This window comes from Carica papaya, chromosome 4 (assembly GCF_054855325.1).
Source record: "Carica papaya isolate Zhongbai chromosome 4, ASM5485532v1, whole genome shotgun sequence".
Taxonomy (NCBI): domain Eukaryota; kingdom Viridiplantae; phylum Streptophyta; class Magnoliopsida; order Brassicales; family Caricaceae; genus Carica; species Carica papaya.
The window spans coordinates 11,817,526-11,838,634 of NC_142312.1; the positions used below are offsets into that span (position 1 = coordinate 11,817,526).

Genomic DNA, 21,109 nt, shown 5'->3' on the forward strand with positions numbered 1-21,109 from the left:
ATTTAGTTTAATTTAATTAAATAGAAATAAAAATAATAATAATGATAAAAATGGGTAAAATTATTTTTGGGATTTATTGAAAATAATTTTGAAAAAAAAGGGTGAAAATTCGGATTTTGTAGGTGTTTTTGAAAAGAAAATCGAAAACAGGAGGTCAAAACGGAATTTAAAAAAATTATGCCACGTCAGCAGCCCAGTCAGCAGCCCCGGCCAACCAGGACACGCCGCGTGGTAGAGACGCTGACGCGGGAGGCCATGCGGAACGGAGCCACGTGGGCGATCCGCACGCGCGCGATCGGACGGCTGAGATCCGTTCCCACGAGTACGGACGACCCAAATCAAAAGCGCGTGCGAACAGCCCAGATTTCACTCGTGCAGACGGCCTAGATTGAATCACGCACGATCGACCCAGATCACATCGCGATGGACGGTCTAGATTCATTCCCAATTTATTCGCAATCGGATGGGGCATATTAAATCATGATGGATGGCTAAGATTAAAATGGGAATGTTACAAATAATCTCATCCATACCCAACCCCAAGCCCTAGCCGCGAGAGCCCTCGCCGGAGAAGACAACCCAGCCGCCGGGGGAACTGACTGCCGCCAACCGCCGCTGTATCGGAGTACTTTTCAGCCGCTAAACGAGGTAAAATTTCTTCCATTGGCTCGAATTTCGATGCTGAACCCACCTGTGGTCAAATTGGAGCCAAACCACTGGCCAATTGGCCAAAAAATGCCGTCGAAGCCTAGCGGCGCCGTTGTAGGTTTTATCGATTTTTGCCTCCGATGAGGGTCTTCCCGATTCTCGTTCGATGTAATTTTTACACCACTGTGACCACCGTCCTTTCCTATACAGCTTGACCAGAGCAAAACGCCAAATCGCGACTTGCGCCGGAGAAGCCGCCGCACCCGAGAGCTCCGCTGCTGGTAAGTCTCAATTTTCTATATTTTTTTGGCCCACCGAGGGCCCTACGTGTGTTTCCTCGCAGGAACTGGTGCTAGTTTGGCTGAATTCGACTGAAAACGGTCGAAAACAGCCAACCCGAGGCAGATTGCCGTCGTGGGCGGCGGTGCCGACGCTAGAGCACGGCAGATTGCCACCGTGGTTGGCAGCGCCTTCGCTGGAGCACGGCGGAGCCGCTGTGCTGGAATTTCAAAATTGGGCGAGGAGGCCCTGGGTCTGATTTGGAGTTTTTAGGGGACATGTGCAAGTACTAGAAGTGTGTTTCAGTTCCCGAAAAAAATATTCAGGGAATCTAGGGACTGCTCGTAGGCACAGTGAAAAACTGATTTTAGACTTTGAATCAAGTAAAGATCTCTCACTCTATTTTCTATCACGGTGTTAAAGCTTAATAAATGATAAAATGATATTTTATGAATTAATAGATATGTATAATTAATTAAGGTTGCTAATGGGGCTCGAATCTAATATATTTTCGGTCAATTGCTGTTTTAGTTATTTTACAGTTTTAAAGGCATTATGGTATCTGATCTATTTATTTTATGGTTTTGAATGCATGAATCACTGTTTACTTCACTACTATTTAATTTTGTGAATCTGATTATATGCCTGCATTGTTGGATGCTCGTTACTGGTTTCAATATTTATGATTATGCGAGAAACAGAAAACTAAGAAAAAAATAGAAAAGATATGTGAATTGATAAATGGATAAGTCGACAGCCTCACTAGATATCTTGAGAGATGGTGGACGGACCGGGTCCATAGGGAACCCTACCGAGAATGTTGTCTCTCATACCGGACGGGGTATGGAGACTTTAAATGTTTTGGCGCTCATACCGGACGGAGTATTGAGACGGCCCGTTTCACCTTCATACTGGACGGGGTATTGACGTTTATAGTTTTGGGGCCCATATCAGACGGGGTATGGGGACGGCCCTGGAGTTAAGTTATTAATGTGAATGGTTCACGTATAGCGGGGACCCCTATGGATCCCCATGGATACTAGTAGGCTGGTAAAAGAGGAAATTTGTTGCCTGATGATTGAAATATTAAAAGTATAACATGTGTTATGTTACAGAATGCGTATGATTTCATAATATTATAATGTTATTGTTTTCATAAGTTGTTTTCATTAATCTCACCGAGGTAAGTGGACAGTAAAAGATTTTATTATTGATAAATGAATTTGTTATAAATTATGCTCCATTGATCGTTTTTGTTTTCTACCAATCTTTACTTCTGTGACAGTGAAATAGTGTGACATCTTTATTGGGATAGTGTAGCTCATTCCTTACTTCACCATTTCAGATCAGGAGGACTTGGTTCCCGAGCCCGTTCCGCAGGAAGGCGGCGAGTAGATGCTTAAAGATTTTATAGTTTTTCTTATAGTATTCATTTCTAGTATTTATTTTAGTTAACTTATTCTTTCATACGTTTAATACATTTTGGTTATTGTGTAAGGGATGTTAATCATAATATTTTATTTCGCTTCCGCACTTAGAATTTTAATATATACGTTTCTTTTTAATTTCCGGGGCCGTTACAGTATAATAGTTTAAGGAATTAAAAACTCTTAAAAGTTGTGTGATTTTAGTAATTTTTTCTTTGTTTTGCCAAATATTTTGGAACTTTTTAAGGTAAAAGTACGCTTCAAGAACTCTTGGAGAAAAAAGTAAAACAATATGAACAGATTTAGTAACTTTCATTAATTCATCTAGCAATTTTGAAGTCCACCAGTCATACATATGCTTGTGGAGTGGCCAAATTGCTTTTTCTTTTATGTATATATATATTTTGTCTTTATTGACTCGCTTGCATACAATTAAACTATAAAATTTGTGAATATTAAAAACAAAATTATATAATATTAAAGTGAAAAATATTAAAACTCATAAAAGATAACACTTTTTATAAAGATAAGAAAATAAGTGAAAAACATAAAGGAGTTGCAAATTTATAGATATGCTTTTGCTTACATTTATGTTGTTTGTTTGGGATTGAAATTGCTCCCAGTCTTTGTCAGTATGGAACTAGTACAACTTAAGCAGGAGTTTCAAGTAGACATTGTTATATTTAGGGTAACTTGCTAGGAACTCTTGCTCTTTATCACTAGTTACCAAATCAACAATCGTTGGTATTTTTACCTGAAAGAGAGGGGAAATAGGGAAAAGTTGATTTATTGACATTTTTGCCTGATTTTTGGATTGACTACTGGTGATATGAATTTCTCAACTTTTGGGTGCTGACATCTGCTCTGGTTCAACTTTGGGTATTGAGCCCTTGGAATCAACTGGAAAGCTCCCTGATTGGTGCGTACATCCAGTACACCTCTCTATTCTCGAGCTTTGTTTGGATGAGATTGCTAATTTATATGGGCTGCTTCTGAGGCCCACCTCAACGAGGATGTTTTGTGTTTTGTATATCTTTTGAACCTCTTTTCTTAGCTTTTTTGTTGGGAAAAAAAAAAAAAAAAAAAAAATTTAACCAAAGCACATCATAACTGATGTTATTATATATACAAGTTTAGTCAACAGATGCTCTTGATTTCATCAATGGGGACTTCTCCAGAGCATGGAAGCCGCTGGGCCTCCGACACTCTCCCCGGAGCATCCGTCTCGAGCTCTGGGACGTCTCCCGGCAACGAATCTAACTCCGGTTATGAGTCCGTCGAAGGCACCCTCGTCGTCCGTAGCGTCGAGCCGGCTACAGTCAGCAATGCCGAGCTCAGACGCTTTTCTCGGAGCCACGGCGAGGGGGCTAGGCCGGCTACTTTATCGCCGGCTTCGGCTCCGAATGGAGGTGGATTTGACTCGACTCTGGCAGCTCGATCGGACTCGCTCCGCTTGCCTCGGTACCGGCAACTCCGTTCTGGCAGAATGGAGGTGGATCTGAGAAAGCGGCGCGTTCTGCTTGATCGGACTCGCTTCGGCGCCGAGAAAGCCCTTCGTGGCTTGCGATTCATCAGCTACCAGGACAACAGCGTCGATGTATGGAACGAAGTGCAACAAAATTTCGATAAGCTTGCAGAAGACGGTTACCTTCATCGCTCTGATTTCGCTCAATGCATAGGTTAATCTCATTTTCTATAATTTTCCAAAAATCTGATTAATTTCACACAGTTGTTTCCAGAAACAAACATCTGAAGATGCATTTGTTGACTTTTTCTTTTCTAAAAAAGATGTTATTGAAGGAACGAGATATTCGAATGAGTCTGCACTGCTGCTGTTCGACGCTTTGAGCAGGAGAAGGGGATTGAAAGTTGAAAAGATTGACAGAGAGGAGCTTTACGAGTATTGGTCTCAAATCACAGATCAAAGCTTTCAATCTCGCCTACAGATCTTCTTCGACATGTACGTATCATTAATTCTCAAGTTTACTCTTTATTTTTATTTAATTAGCTTTTATTGTTTTACTAAAGTTTTGATTTTTTAATCCTAATTGGTGTTATTTTAATAAATTTTTAATATAAATTTAAAATTAATTACATATATAAAAAAAAGCCTTGGACTAGTCTCCGTTGTAAGAAGACTGGAGGTGACGAGAAGAAGACAAAACTGTCTTTGCACGTGAATTTGACCAATTGATTAAGCTCCTTTATTTTCTAATTTTTAATCTAATTAAAATGATAATTAATTCATGAAATATAATTAATTCTAATACACGAATTCGGTAAAAAAAAATTCCAAACACACATTAATTATCATATTCATAACCTCCAGTTAACTTAACTCTTTAGTAAGACAAAGAGTGTTGACACTTTGAAATATACAAATTATTATTTTCAATACTTCCCCTTAATTTTCAAATTTTATTTTTTCCCTTATATTAGCATGTAGCTTTTGAAAAAGTTTCAAACTTGAGTGATTTGGTGAAAATATTTGTAACTTGATATTGAGTTTTTACGCACTTGAGCTCAACTTTCTTTTTAAAAATGCAATCCCTTATGAAATAATTCCTTATATCTATGTGCTTGTTTTATTCATAAAATACCGGGTTCTTAACTAATACTTGCACCAATTTATTTTTAATAGAAATTTCAGCAGCTTCTCCTTGAGCTAAGTGAAGTTCATTTAAACTCTTTAGTTTTGAGTCAAGACCTTTCTCTTTCTCCTCTAAGTTTCTCCACTTTCTTATCCAATTTTTGCTCTAGTTTGCAACCTTCTCCTCTGTGTGTTTTACTTCAACTTCTGTCTTCTCCACTTTAGTCACCTTGGTTTTTAGGTCCTTAGCCACATATTTTCTCCATTGATCAACTTTCAATTCAAATTCATGCTTCTTCGCATCCATAACGGCATTTATGTTCATCAAGTAGTTTTTGAGTTTCAACGTTTTCAATAGTATTTAACTTTTTCTCTATTGTAAGCAATTCTTTTCTATGTTATTTCTCATAACATCATACTGTTCTTTTTATTAGAAATAAACTGAAAGATAAAAAGTTGTTATTAATGTAAAAATATAAAATTAAAGATAAGTAGAAAAATATATTAAAAAAATAAAATACATTAAATTCAATCTGAATGGGATACTGTTACACAACAACACATAGCCTATATATAGGTAGCAAAAATCGCCTATTAATTTTTCTCTATGTAACCACACATTCATTTTATTTAATCGCTATTTAATTTTTACTATTTAATTTTGTTTTAATATTTTCATAATTACTAATTTATAATTTTTAATCGTAATAGATAATTTATAATTTTTATAAATTAATTCTTACATAATTTTGAATCATTTATTCAACCCTCTCTCTTGATTCAAAATTGCATACACTAAGTAACGATTTAAAATAGACATGTTTCTGATATGGAAGTGCTACTTTTGTAAATATATATATTACTCGTTCAATCTTTTTCTTTAATTTGAATGTCTTTATTATCTTCAAACTTGATTGTCGTTTTTTGTGTTTCATCAATTGTTTTCATACTTGATATATAGTTAGAGCAGCAACTTTGTTAGTATCATAATAAACCATAAATAACTTACTTTCTTCATTAGTTGTCTTGGCATAATTAGTTGTCTTTGCATAATAAACCATAAACAACTTACTTTCTTCATTAGTTGTCTTTGCATAATTAGTTGTCTTTTCATAATAAATCATAGACAACTTACTTTCCTCATTAGTCGTTATCTGTGGTCACTATCTGCCTCTTTTTTCATCGATGGACTCACCTTTGCTCAAAACTTCTGTTTCTTCTTCTACCACGGTTCTTTGCACCTTTGCCTCAATTTCTTCTTGTGTATGTCTTGTCAAATTTTATTAAATTGGATGTTTCCCCCTTCACTTAAAATGTTTTCTCTGTCTGTAATGCCACTTTTGAAGAATACTTTATTTGCAAAGGAAAATTTATGGACTTCTCCATGTCGATTTTGGTTAGCAAATGATTGTTGTTTCTTTGCCCAAAAATTTTGCAACCTTCATATTCAAAATAAACTGCATAACTGTTTTCTAGAAGTTATTCGATACTCAGCAGATTCTTCTTCAAATCTGGCACTAATAATAGATCTTGAATAAATTTATACAACATTTTAGTTTGCATAACAATACTGTGTTTGCCTTTAGATCGAACCAAGTCACCATTTTCCATGTGTACCTGGGTCTCGTATGATGCATCTATATCTCGGATAATTTTTGGTTACCTTTCATGTGATTTGTGCAGCCACTGTCCAAGTACCAATTATCATCATTTTCTTCTATTGTAACATAACATATGAAAAAAATATTTTTGGAATTTTCATTTTCTTCTATAAAATTTACGAGTTTATGAACTTGACTTATGCTTCTGCAGTATTTTGCGACATGGTCGAGTTGCTTACATTTGTTGCAATGTTTCTTCTTTCAACATCTCGACGTATTGTGATTTGATTTTTTACAGATATCTCACTACGTATTTAAACTCGAACATGCTTCTCATTCAATTTGATTTTGTTACTTCTGCATATTCTGTTCGCATTTTTTCTGATAATTTCTTTGATTTTTTTGAAGAAGTTTGTATTCTAAAACTAGTGTTAAAAATACTTTCAATAGAGTTGTTTCCACTCTGCAATTTTTTTATCTTGTGTGACTCCAACATTAATTGTTGAATTGTAAGAGTAGACAAATCTTTCTTGACTCTTCAATTGTTGTAACAATATATTCATATTTTTTAGGTCAGCTAATTAAAATTTTTTTCACCATCTTTTGATCAGTAATATCTTCACCATAATTTTGCATCTGCTTCACGATCTTAATCACCTTCGAGAAATACTCCTTTATTTTTTCCAACTGTTTCTTTTGTAAATTCTAAAATTATCTGCGCAAGATATCCAACTTCACAACAATTACCTTTGCGGATCCCTAGAACTCTTTTTACAACATATCCTACACTTCTTTTGATCTAGTTGCACCAATTAACCGAGAGAACAAACTCTTTGCGATACCTTGTTGTATGAGAAATAAGGCTTTGATATCCTTCATCTAATCTTCCTCCAACTTCTTTGTTTCTAACTGATATCCAGCAACAAATTGAGAATAAACATTCTCAACTATATTTCATAACCCTTGCTATAGTATCAACGTTCATATTTTGATCTTCCATATATCATAATTTTCTCCTGAAAATATGGAAACCATCGTCTACACCATACTTGTACCAACACTTGAAACCATTAATTAAAAATGTTACTTCTTTTAGGAACGTAAATTTACTATTTTGTTAATATCCATTTTCGAATTAGGCTCTGATACCAGTTGTTGGAAATTAACTGAAGATAAGAAATTGTTACTGATACAAAAATCTAAAATTGAAAATAAGTAGAGGGATATATTAAAAAGAAAAAATATATTATATTTAATCTAAATAGGATACTGTTACACAACAACACAGCCTATATATAGGCAGCGAAAATCGCCTATTAATTTCTCTCTACGTAACTTGCCATTTATTTTATTTAGTCGTTGTTTAATTTTCACTATTTAGTTTTATTTTAATATTTTTGTAATTATTAATTTATGATTTTTTATAGTAACGGATAATTTATAATTTTCATAAATTAATTCTAAAATAATTTTGAATTATTTATTCAACACATTTAAAGTTTGATCTTTGAGCCTACAACTTTTATATTATTCTCTACTCTTCAAATATAATTTAGCTGCATTAATTTTCTTTTATGTCCCTTCAAGGTCCTCTTCCTTGAGCTTAATGATCCTATCATTCTCATTTTCCTTCTCTTCTCTTTGGTTGATAATCCTTGAAATTTTAGCAAGCCTCTCTTCTCCCATTCTCGTAAGGCTTCTCTCTACTTTGAGAAAATAGTTTTGTCGCTTCTCGTTCAATAATAAAAGATAAATGTTCTCTTTAGAGACTCGACCTCTTGTAACTTTCTCTCAGCCTCCAAACTTTTTTTCTACTCACTTCAGCAAGCCTTGTGTTAACAGCACGCAACTTAGACCTTACCTCAAAAGATTTCTCTTCAACACTAGTTACCAAAGCATTTGCTTCAATCAACTTTGAATAACTTGTAAACTTGATTTTTGCATGATCAAAAAGTATCTTAGCAGAGCCTTTTCTAGGTCAAGTACATATTGTTTCTCAACGCACAAAGCTTCCTCACATTATTCTCGCTTCTCAACTTTAGAGCTGCTTGTTCACGTTTTAAGGCATCTTTGGCTTCTGCAAGGGTTTGTTTAAAGTTCTTCATATTTTGGCGACCAATCATTTTTCTCAATTAAATGAAATCTCATATTTTATCGGTATTTAAAAAGCTCTTTTTTTAGCTTTGAGATCTTATAAGCTAATGCTTCTAGGTCCACAAGGCTAATGCCATTATCACTTACCTGACCCAGAGGCAAAGTTATCCATTCCACGCAGGCCATGTTTTTTTTCCCTCTCCTTTCCCAAAAATTTTAATCTTCGAAGAACCTTTAGAAAACCATCACTCAAGGAGGCTTTTAATTTGAGAATTTGCTCCAAATGCTCCTTTTGTCTTCTTTTTATTTTGTCATCATGAGCTTATAATAATCATTTTAATTGTCAAAAGTCATAATGTCTAGATCTTTTGACTCTTTAATAGCATAAATCACATAATTAAATTTTAGGAGTAGAGATCGAAAAATTTTGTGTACTACATGAACATCTTCCATCGTCTCTCCATATTTCCTTATTTAACTCAATATGGACTTCACTCTTAAGTAAAAATCTGAAATAGATTCAACATTCTTCGTTTGCAAAGTTTCAAATTCGTTTCGTAAAGTTTGGAACCATACCTTCTTCACCTTTTTAATTCCTTTTTGAGAATTCTTCAAGATCTCCTTGCTTGCTTTGTTTTGAGAGCAGTGACTACCTTCATGAATATAGATTCATCCAAACTTTGATGAATGAGAGCAATGACATTGTTTTACTAAAACATCCTTCTTATTTTGAGTCAATGATGCATCACTGTTCAATTGAGTAAAGATTTTGTCTATCGTATCTCATACATCTTGTGAGTCAAGTATGATTCGCATGCAAAAGACACAAATTTTCATAGTTTTCTTTTGTAAGACGAGAAACTTGAAATGAAATTATATTATTGCTAATTATCTCTTTAAAATTTTAGAGAATCAAGGAACCAAGTAAGAAGTTATTATACAACTTTGTTGGAAAAAAAATTAAGAGATAAACTATATTTAGGTAATGCTTTGTTGGAAATAGGAGGAAGGAATATGAGATACTTACAAAAAAATTCAAATTTTAAATTTATGGTTATCCTTATAAATCTTCATGTGCATGAGTATGTCTAGATAATATCATAACTTTTAAATTTTCAAATACATAAATCATAATTAATTTAATTCATAAACTATAATCAAATAGAAATTTAAAAAAGCACATTAATTACAAACTTATAATTTACAATTAACTTAAGTCTCTAGTAAAATAAAGGGTCTAAACATATAGAAATATACAAATCCTTCAATCTAAAACACCGTCATAGCCATGTATAAAGTATGTATGAAGTGTCTACGTGAATAAATTGTTTTAACCCAAAAATTGTCAGCACGGCAGTCACGTGGCTGCCAACCACCTCATTGTAATATTTTAAGTATTAAAACCCTCTCTTTGATACTTCTGTTCTTGTTCCCCTTTCTTTCTGGACTACCAACTCTCCTTCTTATACCCATTTTATTTTTTATTATTTTATTTTTCTCAACAACTTTCTTCCAGTACTATTTAATCTCTTCTTCTTCTTTCTGTGCCCCACTTGAAACGAGCTGTCTGATAGTGTGACATCCTCCCTCTAATACGATAATGCTGTTAAAAATAAAAACTAGTCTAAATCAAAGTTTAAATTTCATGTTGTTTCTAAATCGAAAAAACGTGCATAGTTAGTATGAAGTTTTTTTTTTTTTTTTTTTAAACATTACATGAGCTGTGTAGGGGTACTAGATCTTATATACTACCTAATCTCAATACTAGGGTGGACGAAAATGAAGACGGTAGAATCACAGAAGAGGAAGTCAAAGAGGTAAAAAGTTTAATCTAATTTTTTAAGCATCATTTTTGTTTTTTCAATTAGGCTTTCTTAATTGTGTGAAATAATTTTTTATAAAAATATATGGGTTTGACTATGGTTATTTTCATAAAGTATGTTTTAAATAATTTAGTTTAAAGCTGGAAATCTAAAATAATTGCCATGAATTAGCCGCCATTACTCAATCAATCAGGCTTTATTTTTTAATATTTAAAAAAAAAAAAAGACAAAGTTCCCATCTCTCTATTAATTTTCCCTGACATATCAACTTACATTTACATCAATTTTGAATTTACTGATGCCACATGGACATTGGCACACAAGTACATACGATGTCAATATTTTAATTCTTTAGAGAGCGTTGCCAACCCACTTCGCCTCCTCTCTCCTGCTTCAACCAGTCGTATCATGTTTCTTTCCCAAATTAGTACAGCCTATTCTTCACCAATTGCACTCCCGAGACCCGCGTCTCCATGACTGTATACACCGAGATATATGGTACTTCGTAATTGACGAGGAGGAAGAAGAGGCTGCTGAATTGGCTCTTAGAGAAGAGGAAGTTCGAGCTCTAAAATTAGAGATTTGGATCTTTGTCGGTACTTCTTCCTCTTGAGATTTTCTGCTGTTAAAGTGACAACAGAGAATTTATTTTTATCAGGTCTGCTACTTCAGATGCAGGTCCAACTTTATTCTGTTTTATTTTATTTTCATGCTACAAGGCACTGGTAATCGCATCATCAGTTTCTTTACTGGATACCATTAAATTCCGAAAGGACACAACTAAAGCCTTAAAAAAAATCCCATTTTTCTTCTTTTGTTTGTTTTCCCTTCAAGAACTCAAAAACCCTTCTTACCTCTTGTGATTTTTGACGCAGAAAGCGTTTTAAAAGCTTGCTTTATTGTGCCCTATTTTTTTTTCCCTTCCTCCCAAATTTCAGCAAAGCTTCAGTAATCTCTCTCTCTCTCTCTCTCGTTTATTTTTTCTCTCGGCTATCAAAGGAAGAACATTTTCCTCAAATACCTTCAGTCACTTGCTTGCCCTGTTTGTTCCCTTCGCTTGGTGCGTCTTCTGCATTGAAGAAGAACTAAAATTAATTAATTAGTTTATTAATTAAAATTTATTTAATAATATTGTTATTTTAAAAAATATTGACTTGGTGTCCATGCGCATGTTGAGGTGAACGTAATATTAATGAATTCAAAACTGGTGTACATAATAATCAACGTGATATATATATATAGTTGGCAATGAATTAACGCAAACAGAAACTGGGTGTCATTTGTTCTCATAATAATCAACGTGAGGATTTGGGAACTTATTTCCAAAATGATCAATTGTTGCATGTTCTTTGAGGTAGCCAATGTTCACAAACATTTTTATTTTCCTATAATTACACAGATATTATTCTTATTATTTTTTTTGTGATAATTAACTGAGAAATTTATAGTTTTTTTTTTTTTTTTTTTTAACTTTTCATTTGCTGTAGAAATGTAATTATGGAAAATGTATATGTAATTATGGTAGGTCTAATTAACTTAATACATGTACATGTTTTCATATTTTCTTATTGAATTAATTTAAAAGTCATATTTTTAAAAAGATATTATATTACTTAGTATTCTATTTAAGTTAGGGGGGGGGTTTTTTATGTGGTAAATAGATCATCAGGCTAAGTGCATCAGCAAACGAGTTATCCGGATTAAAAGAAGAGCCACATGAATTTGCAGCACTGATAATGGAAGAATTCGACCTTGAAAGACTTGGCTACATCGAGGTGGGTCCTGTTGTCTACTCTCTACACACAACATGCATATGTACATATAATATAAATATATATTATATATATCTTAGCCAGCGTGAGTCTATTTCCAAAGTAATTTCCAGGTATATATTAAGTAAGATGGGTATTGCATCTGATCTAACATTGACTACAATTTTCTAATTAACGAGATAATTAAAAGAATAGTTAATTATATTGCGTTGGACTTTTTCTTCCATAAACTTCACTGTTAGATGATGCGACAACTAACCAAATCTTCCAACTCTTTTGAGTTACCCTGCAGAAAGAAAAGCAAACAGTATACATATATATGTGTATTATATGTATATCTATATGTACATATGTCGACTGCAGGAATTAAGACCTAACTAATTTGTTCAAGTCCAAATAAAACTAATAATAGTAGCATTTAGTGAAACTTGTGTATTGATTTTACACTTATCTTTCTATGGTCTTGTTTCTTTTTCCTCTCTAAACAAATGGCCGGTTTAGATTTTCCCGTGAAGAATTAGTCTACATTTGTTACTTTATTGATCTGGTATTTTTCAACTGTGTTCGTTCTTTTTTGTCAAAACTGTTTAAAATATATATTTTGATTTTAAAAGGTTATAAATATGTACTACAAGTGCTAAAAGTTACAAATTTTTACTGAAAGGAAGGTTCTACCATTCTGAAAATTTCAACCCTAGCTCATTAATCTTCATTCCAAAGTTTTAATTAGAGTTATAATATTTGATATGAAATCACTTTATATTTACATTAAAAAATTATATTAAAAACCACGAAAATATCTATCATTTGATAAAGTTAATTATTTTTATATAATAAAATATCATGCACGTAATATTATAATTAAAAAAAATTAATAAACTACTTCAAACAATAAATCAGTAATGCAAAATTATAATTCTTATTTGGATAGACTTTATTTGACATTATTTTAAAATATTTTATATGAAATTATAAAAATAGTTATACTTATAAAAATAACTAGTTTTCTTTATTTTAAGTTTCAATTAAATATTTATAATTTTTTTAAAAAAATTTGGCAATATTTTGGACTTGAATGGTTGGGACCATATGTTTTCTAATTCAGAGTTAAGTTTTGTTTTCATGTATTTTCTTTAGAAATTATTTTTATTGTGTTATGAACAGTTTTTTTTATATCAATTATATTGATTTCTACAACAAAAATTAATTTGATTATGTTAAAACTAGAATGTCTCGGCAGCTATTTAAGCAAAATTTAGATATTTATGCCAAAGGTCTTAGCTTTATTAATGAGTCAGCATGTTAGCATCAATCAAATTAAAAGATATAATTAAAACGCATATAACCTAATCTAGTTAATTATAGACTGGACCAGCGAGTTAGAGTCCTGACACAGTTTTGAACACTTGATGATTGACCATTCTGAACTAATAATGTTCCTGTCAACTGTCTTGTGGCCTTTCATACAGCACAGAACAATACAAAGGTGGTGGTTAACATGTGAGTTGTTTTCTCCAGATTATGCGTGCTCATCATTAGTCATGCAAAATATATATATACAGTGATGACTGACGTAGACGCCTCCCCCCGTACTGCATTTTGCATCACTTATAGTGTTGTTAGTTAAGGATGATGAAAGATTATTATTTTTTTTTTCTGCTTGACAATTTATTGGACAGTTCATGATGACGATGATCAATGTTAATTTCATATTTCATATTTCATATATGGTAATGCTATATATGTATATACGTATACATATTCAGTTGTGGCAACTTGAGACATTGTTTTTACAAAAGGAGACGTACCTAGACTACAGTCAAGAATTGAGCCAGAATTTACGGAGAAGCCGCATACAGAGACTGAGCAACAAGTTGATGTATTATTTGCAAGATAACTGGAGAAGTATTTGGATGTTGTCAGTTTGGGTAATGATCATGATTGGATTGTTTGCATGGAAATTCTTTCAGTACAAGCAAAAAAGTGCTTTTAAGGTGATGGGTTATTGCCTTCTTATAGCCAATGGTGCAGCCGAGACACTCAAATTCAACATGGCTCTTATCCTTTTGCCTGTTTGTAGAAACACCATCACCTGGCTCCGGTCTACAAATTTCAGCTCATTTCTCCCTTTTGACGACAACATCAACTTTCACGAGGTCAATTCACTGTGCAATATCATATAATAACTATATGTAATTTGCATATTTTTTCTGTATATAACTACATGTTTACGTACTTACTTGCAGATGATTGCAGCAGCAATTGTAATTGGTGTAATTCTTCACGCCGGAGATCACCTCGCATGCAATTTCCCTAGGCTTATAAATGCATCTTCTGATAACTATAATAACTTTTTGAGTAGAAATTTCGGTACCCAGAAACCCACATACTTAGACCTTGTTAAAGGTCTAGAGGGTGTTACAGGAATTTTAATGGTTATCTGCATGGCTATTGCATTCACATTAGCAACAAGGAGGTTCAGGAAAAACCAGATTAAGCTTCCAAGGCCCTTTGACAGATTTATAGGCTTCAATGCCTTCTGGTATTCACACCACCTGTTTGTCATTGTCTACATCTTTCTCATCGTCCATGGGGTTTTCCTTTACCTCGTACACGAGTGGTACCTAAAGACGGTATATTAATTTTGGAAACTTTTTTTCTCATCAATTAAGTTACAGGTTCATCCACAAGCTGAGTACATGACTTTAAATATAAGATATTGAGATCGTTTTTTTGGTCAATTATTCAGACATGGATGTATCTTGCTATCCCAGTTTTACTATATGTTGGAGAAAGAACTCTCAGATTCTTCCGCTCTGTCTCCTACACTGTCCAAATTTTGAAGGTAGAGTGCAGGAGCTTCTGAATATAATATATATATATATATATTAAATCAAGGTTAATTTCCTTGTAACTTTATTTTATGATATTTTAGGTTGCCATTTACCCTGGAAATATTCTTGAATTGCTAATGTCAAAGCCTTCTCAGTTTCAGTATAAGAGCGGGCAATATGTGTTTATTCAGTGCCCTTCTATTTCTCCATTTGAGTGGTAAAGACGTAATGATGATCTTATTCTGAATCTGCACAGTATATAATACCCAGTTCTATATCTTGTTTGAATGCTTGATTTTAATAACTCTGCAGATTATTTGATGCTAATATTCAGTCTAATATATATATCTGATCAGGCATCCATTTTGTATTACGTCTGGTCCTAACGATGACTACCTGAGTGTTCACATTAAGATAGTAGGTGATTGGACACGACAGCTTAAATGTGTATTTTCAGAGGTGCACAAACCTCCTGCAACCGGAAAAAATGGACTTCTGAGGGCTAATGAAACAACAAAGGAAAGGTATGTCAGATTCCTCTTTCATATATACTCCTAGTTTTTACTTTCCTAAAGCAATTTGTGACTCTACTCTCTTATTAGCAGCTTGCCAAAGTTCTTTATAGATGGACCTTATGGTACCCCTGCACAAAATTATAAAAAGTATGATGTTTTGTTACTTATTGGTCTTGGAATTGGAGCAACACTCTTTATTAGCATCTTGAAAGATCTGCTCAACAACATTGTTAAAATGGAAGAGCAAGCGGTCAGTAACTCATGATGCTCATCATCTCTTGTAAAAGAAACAAAATCTGACAATTGTTTTTGGGTTTGCAGGATTCAGACTCATATTTAAGTAGGACATCAAACCTGAGTGCAGGGAGTAATGATTCCAGCAATTCCAATAGAGTTTATCAAAAAAGTAAAAAACTCGTGAAGACCACTAATGCTTACTTCTATTGGATAACAAGGGAACAAAGTTCTTTTGAATTGTTCAAAGGGGTGTTGAGGGAAGTTTCTGACCTCGATCAAAGGGTAGGTTTTCCTTGTTCAACTGTGATCTTAATAATTATCGTGCTCTTTGTTTAGTGAATTTGGATACATGCAGCGTGTGATTGAAATGCATAATTACATCACTTCTGCTTATGAGGAAGGGGATGCTCGGTCAGCACTTATCACCATGGTTCAGGCACTAAATCATGTCAATAATGAGGTTGACATCCTTTCTGGAACTAGGGTAAGGCTAACAAGAATATTTCTCTTTTTCATTTTTTTTTCAATCCTATGTCCATTAAATACTTGCTGAGTACATAGCACTTACTTTTTCCTTTTCTTTTTTTGTCAATGTGTTCCTTGTTTATTTATTTTTTTCTGTTGAAGGTTGAGCTTAAGTATTTTGTGTTTGTTGAATGGGTTCGAGTAGACAGTCAAGTTACAAACTAAGTTATTAATTCTAGAAATAGTGTTATATCATTTTTAATTTACATGATCCTGGCAAATTTAAATCTTGTTAGTTACTTGAAGTTTTTTAATTTTATGGTCAGGCACGAACTCATTTTGCGAAGCCTAAGTGGAAGAAAGTTCTTTCAGAATTAAGTTCAAAGCATCGTGGTTCAAAAATAGGTAATTCCATTATTTCTAACAAATGAATCACATAAGAATAAAAGCAAAAATATTTAGTTTTGAGTTTTATTAATGTTAATTGCAATATTTTTGGTGCAGGAGTCTTTTACTGTGGGCCAGTAATATTGGCCAAAGAAGTGAGGAAATTCTGTTATGAATTTAACCAAAAAGGTTCTACAAGGTTTGAGTTCCACAAAGAGTTTTTCTAAAAGCATTTAGTATAGGAATTTAAGAACTTATCTTAATAAGCCTGGCAAGGTATTGTAGAATTTCCAAGGAGAACAGATCATTTAAAAAGATAAGAGAGAGAGAGAGAGAGAGAACAAAGGTAAATACTTTCTTGATATATTGTGTAGGTCTAAAATACGTTTTGGCATAGCAAGCAGTGTAAGCCACAAAACAATAGAGCCCTCCAAGTGGCTTTCTACAAATTCAAAGGGGTTCGAACATGTTCTTCTTTAAAACTTTACACGTGGCAAAATATTAGTATGATAGGTAGAAAATAGATATGAGATTGAGTGTAATTGCGCTGTATACCTACAATGAAGAGGTTGATCTATTTAGCCCCAACATTGATTGGAGTAGAACTAACTGATGAAGAAAAAGAAAAACAAACAATTTTTAAAATGAGAAAGACTGCATCAGGATTGTGTTGGAAAAATTTATTTCTATATCCTGCACAATCACAACAAAATATAACAAAATAAAAAAATATAAGATTTAATGTAATTCGACAGCGTGCTTACATCAACGGACAAGACTAATAATAAATTTTTTCACTTTGATGGTTTGAGAGTGTACATCATCAATAGGATCATGTGCCTTTAAATAGAGAAATTATTAGATTTTTTCTTCTATTGAACTCCATAAGATATACATTAAATATTTTTCAAGATAGATACAAATTATCTTCAATATATACTTAAAATATTCATTATGATAAATACAAAATATTCTCAAAATATAGAAAGATATTTTCAAATTCAAGTCACATCAATAAATCTTCCAGTTGGATTGAATTCTCTTTATTGTCAAAGCAACTAACCGTTTTATCATATCGTTTTGCTAACAAGCCCCACAGAGGAACTCTATTAAGTATTTATTGTATACTCTAACTAAGTCTAGGTTGCATCTAAACTTACCATTTGATCACTGAACGTAATAATATTTGTCATCAAACTATTCACACACAGCACCAATCCCTTGATCTGCGTCTGAACTACTTGGTCCCTACAAATCAACTATCCCTACAACTAAGAAAGCATATACAATCAGATTTTATACTCTGTGGTAATTTAATATGTCTTCTCTCCCTCCCTATTGCAATGTTATATGATTGTTGTTGATTAGGTCTACTATCACCTTCTTCATTAAGAACCTGCACTTTATTTCCTAGAATATTGAACTAAACTTCTAGCTCTACTTGTTTGATTATACTATTATCTTCTCCTTCTAACTGTTTAGTGAAGCAGACTCATTAAATATCTCATATCTGCTGATAATCAACCCTGGAGAAATATGCACTTCACTACACCACAAGCTGTAGCCTCTAACTCCATATGCATATCCTAAAAAATATACATTTCTTTACCTTTGGCTCAATTATACCATAGTTCACATGAGCATAAGCAGAACAAATAAATACCTTCAACTGAGAGTAATCAGAAGGAGACTTATACCATACCTCAAAAGGAATTTTGCACTTAATAGTTGTTGATGAAGATCTATTAACCAAGTAATAGACAGTGTTCATAACCTCAGCCAAATATTCATGTCCTAAACCCGAATGAGACAACATGCTTTGTACCCTATCACAAAATGTCATATTCATGCATTCTGCAATGTCATTTCATTGTAGCATCCCAACACAAGTGTGGCACCTCACTATGTCTTCCATCTGCAGAAATCATCAAACACATAATTGCAAAGTTCTAGCCCATGGTTAGTCATTGATCCTTCTCTCTATCTGTTTCTCAATCATGGTCTTCTATCTGAAAAATATTGGAAATATCTCTTCTTTTAACTTCAAAAAATACACCCAAACTTTCGAGAATAATCATCAATCGGCATAAAAAAGTATCTGACACCACTCTTGGAGAGAACTCTATATGGACCCTATAATTCAGAATAAACATAATCCAACTTACTTAAAATCTTATGTGTAACACCCAAATTTATTATTTTTATTTTTTAATTTATTTTAATTTATATTAGAATTTTAATTTAATTTTTTAATATTTAATTTATAAGGTTTTAATTTAATTTAATTTAATTTAATAAAAATAAAAATAATAATAATGATAAAATATGGTAAAATTATTTTTGGGATTTAATTGAAATTGATTTTGGGAAAAATGGGTGAAAATTTAGATTCTGTGGGTGTTTTTGAAAAGAAAATCGAAAATCAGTGGTCAAAATGCAATTTAGAAAAGTTGTGCCACGTCAGCAGCCACGTCAGCAGCCCAGTCAGCAGCCCCGACCAACCAGAATACGCCGCGTGGTAAGAAAACTGACGCGGGAGGCCACGCAGGATAGAGCCACATGGGTGATCCACGTGCACGCGATCGAACGGTCCAGATCTTACGCGCACGGACGGCCCAGATCGCATCGCGATGGACGGTCCAGATTTATTCCCATTTTAATCGCGATCGGACGGCCCAGATTAAATCATAATAGACGGCTAAGATTAAAAGGGGAAGGTTATAAATAACCTCACCCACACCCGACCTCAAACCTTAGCCGCCAGTACCCTCGCCGGAGAAGAAGAACCAGTCACCGAAGGAGCCGGCCACCGCCACCCGCCGTCGCACCGAAAGATTTTTCGATCGCCAAACGAGGTAAATTTTCTCCCATTGGCTTCCCTCAATTTTTGCCTCCGATAAGGCCCTTTCCGATTCCTGTTCGATGTAATTTTTACATCACTGTGATCACCGTCATTTTCTCTACAGGTTAACCGGAGCAAAACATCAAATTGCGACTCATGCCGGAGAAGCCGCCGCACCTGAGAGCTCCGTCGCTGGTAAGTCTAAGTTTTTCGTGATTTTTTGGCCCACCGAGGGCCCTAGGGTTGTTCTATCGCAGGAACTAATGCAAGTTTGGCCGAATTTAGCCGAAAACGGCCAACTCGAGGCGGATTGCCACCGCAGGCGGTGGTGCCATCGCCGGAATTCTGATATTGGCCAAAAAGGGGCCTTGGGTCTGATTTGGGGTTTTTTTGGGACATGTGCAGGTACCGGTAATGTGTTTCAGTTTTTCAAAAAAAATTCAGAGAATTTAGGGACAGCCCGTAGGCACATTGTAGAGCCGATTTCAGACCCTAAAACAAGTAAAGATTTCTCACCCTATTTCCTATCACGGTATTAAAGCTCAATAAATAATAAAACAGCATTTCGTGAATTAATAGATATGTATAATTAATTAAGGTTGCTAATGGAGCCCGAGTCTGATATATTTCCGGTCAGTTGCTATTTTAGTTATTTTACAGTTTTAAATGCATTATGGTATCTGATCTATTTATTTTATGGTTTTGAATGCATGAATCACTATTTACTTCATTATGGCTTGATTTTGTGAATCCAATGATATGTCTGCCTTGTTGGATGCTCGTTACTGGTTTAAATATTCATGATTATGTGAGAAATAGAAAACCAAGAAAAAATATGTAACGGCCCCGGAAATTTAAATGAAATGTATGTATTAAAAATCTCAAATGCGGAAGCGTAATAAAAGTTTTGATTAACATCTCTTACACAATAACCAAAACGTACTCAAAACATGAAGGAACAAACTAACTAAAAAAGATACTCGAAGTAAGAACTATAAATATAACTATAAAGTCTTTAGGCGTCCCCTTCGCCGTCTTCCTGCGGAACGGACTCGGGAACAACGTCTTCCTTATCTGAAATGGTTAAATAAGGAATGAGCTACACCAACCCAGTAAAGACATCACACTATCTCACCGCCACAGAAGTAAAGGTGGGTAGAAAATAAAAATGACCAATGGAGCATAATTTATAACAAACTCGTTTATTAACATAAAAACATTTACTGTCCACTTACCTCGGTGAGATCCATGAAAACAACATATGAAAGCAATAACATTATCATCATCATGAAATCATATAGACTTTATAACATAACACTTACCATGCCTTTGCATTTCAATCATTAAACAATATATTTTCCTCCTTTAACAGCCTACTAGTATCCATGGGGATCCATAGGGAGTCTCCGCTACACGTGAACCATTAACATTAATAACCTGATTTCAGGGTGGGGCCGTCCCCATACCCAGTCCGGTATGGGCATCAAAATACATAAGGTCTCCATACCCCGTCCGGTATGAGAGACCACGTTCCCGGTAGGGTTTCCTATAGACCCGGTCTGTCCACCATCTCCCAGGATATCTAGTCAGGCTAT

At 34.0% G+C, this 21,109-nt stretch overlaps 1 protein-coding gene across 5 annotated transcripts; it reads left to right on the plus strand.

The window, feature by feature from the left end:
- Positions 1-3,443: 3,443 nt before the first annotated feature.
- LOC110807842 (respiratory burst oxidase homolog protein A-like) lies at positions 3,444-17,184 on the plus strand. 5 transcript variants are annotated; one of them, XM_088217818.1, is made up of 14 exons: positions 3,444-4,033; positions 4,155-4,314; positions 10,408-10,456; positions 12,124-12,237; positions 14,001-14,390; positions 14,481-14,867; positions 14,984-15,079; positions 15,170-15,285; positions 15,425-15,592; positions 15,674-15,833; positions 15,905-16,102; positions 16,176-16,304; positions 16,612-16,690; positions 16,790-17,184. In XM_088217818.1, the coding sequence occupies exons 1-14, from the start codon at positions 3,499-3,501 to the stop codon at positions 16,897-16,899; spliced, it is 2,691 nt and encodes an 896-aa protein (XP_088073944.1). In that variant the 5' UTR covers positions 3,444-3,498; the 3' UTR covers positions 16,900-17,184. The 5 variants fall into 5 exon arrangements, with proteins under 5 accessions (XP_088073944.1, XP_088073943.1, XP_088073945.1 ...); XM_088217817.1 differs by having other exon boundaries at positions 3,446-4,033; positions 4,143-4,314; XM_088217819.1 differs by having other exon boundaries at positions 3,446-4,033; positions 4,143-4,314; positions 14,034-14,390.
- Positions 17,185-21,109: the final 3,925 nt, after the last annotated feature.

Bases quoted from the DNA above. Each gene is read 5' to 3' on its own strand.
- LOC110807842 (XM_088217817.1), top strand. From the start codon at position 3,499: ATGCTCTTGATTTCATCAATGGGGACTTCTCCAGAGCATGGAAGCCGC. The intron at 4,315-10,407 runs GTACGTATCATT...TCTCAATACTAG, and splicing joins CTACAGATCTTCTTCGACAT to GGTGGACGAAAATGAAGACG. The intron at 14,391-14,480 runs GTCAATTCACTG...ACTTACTTGCAG, and splicing joins ACAACATCAACTTTCACGAG to ATGATTGCAGCAGCAATTGT.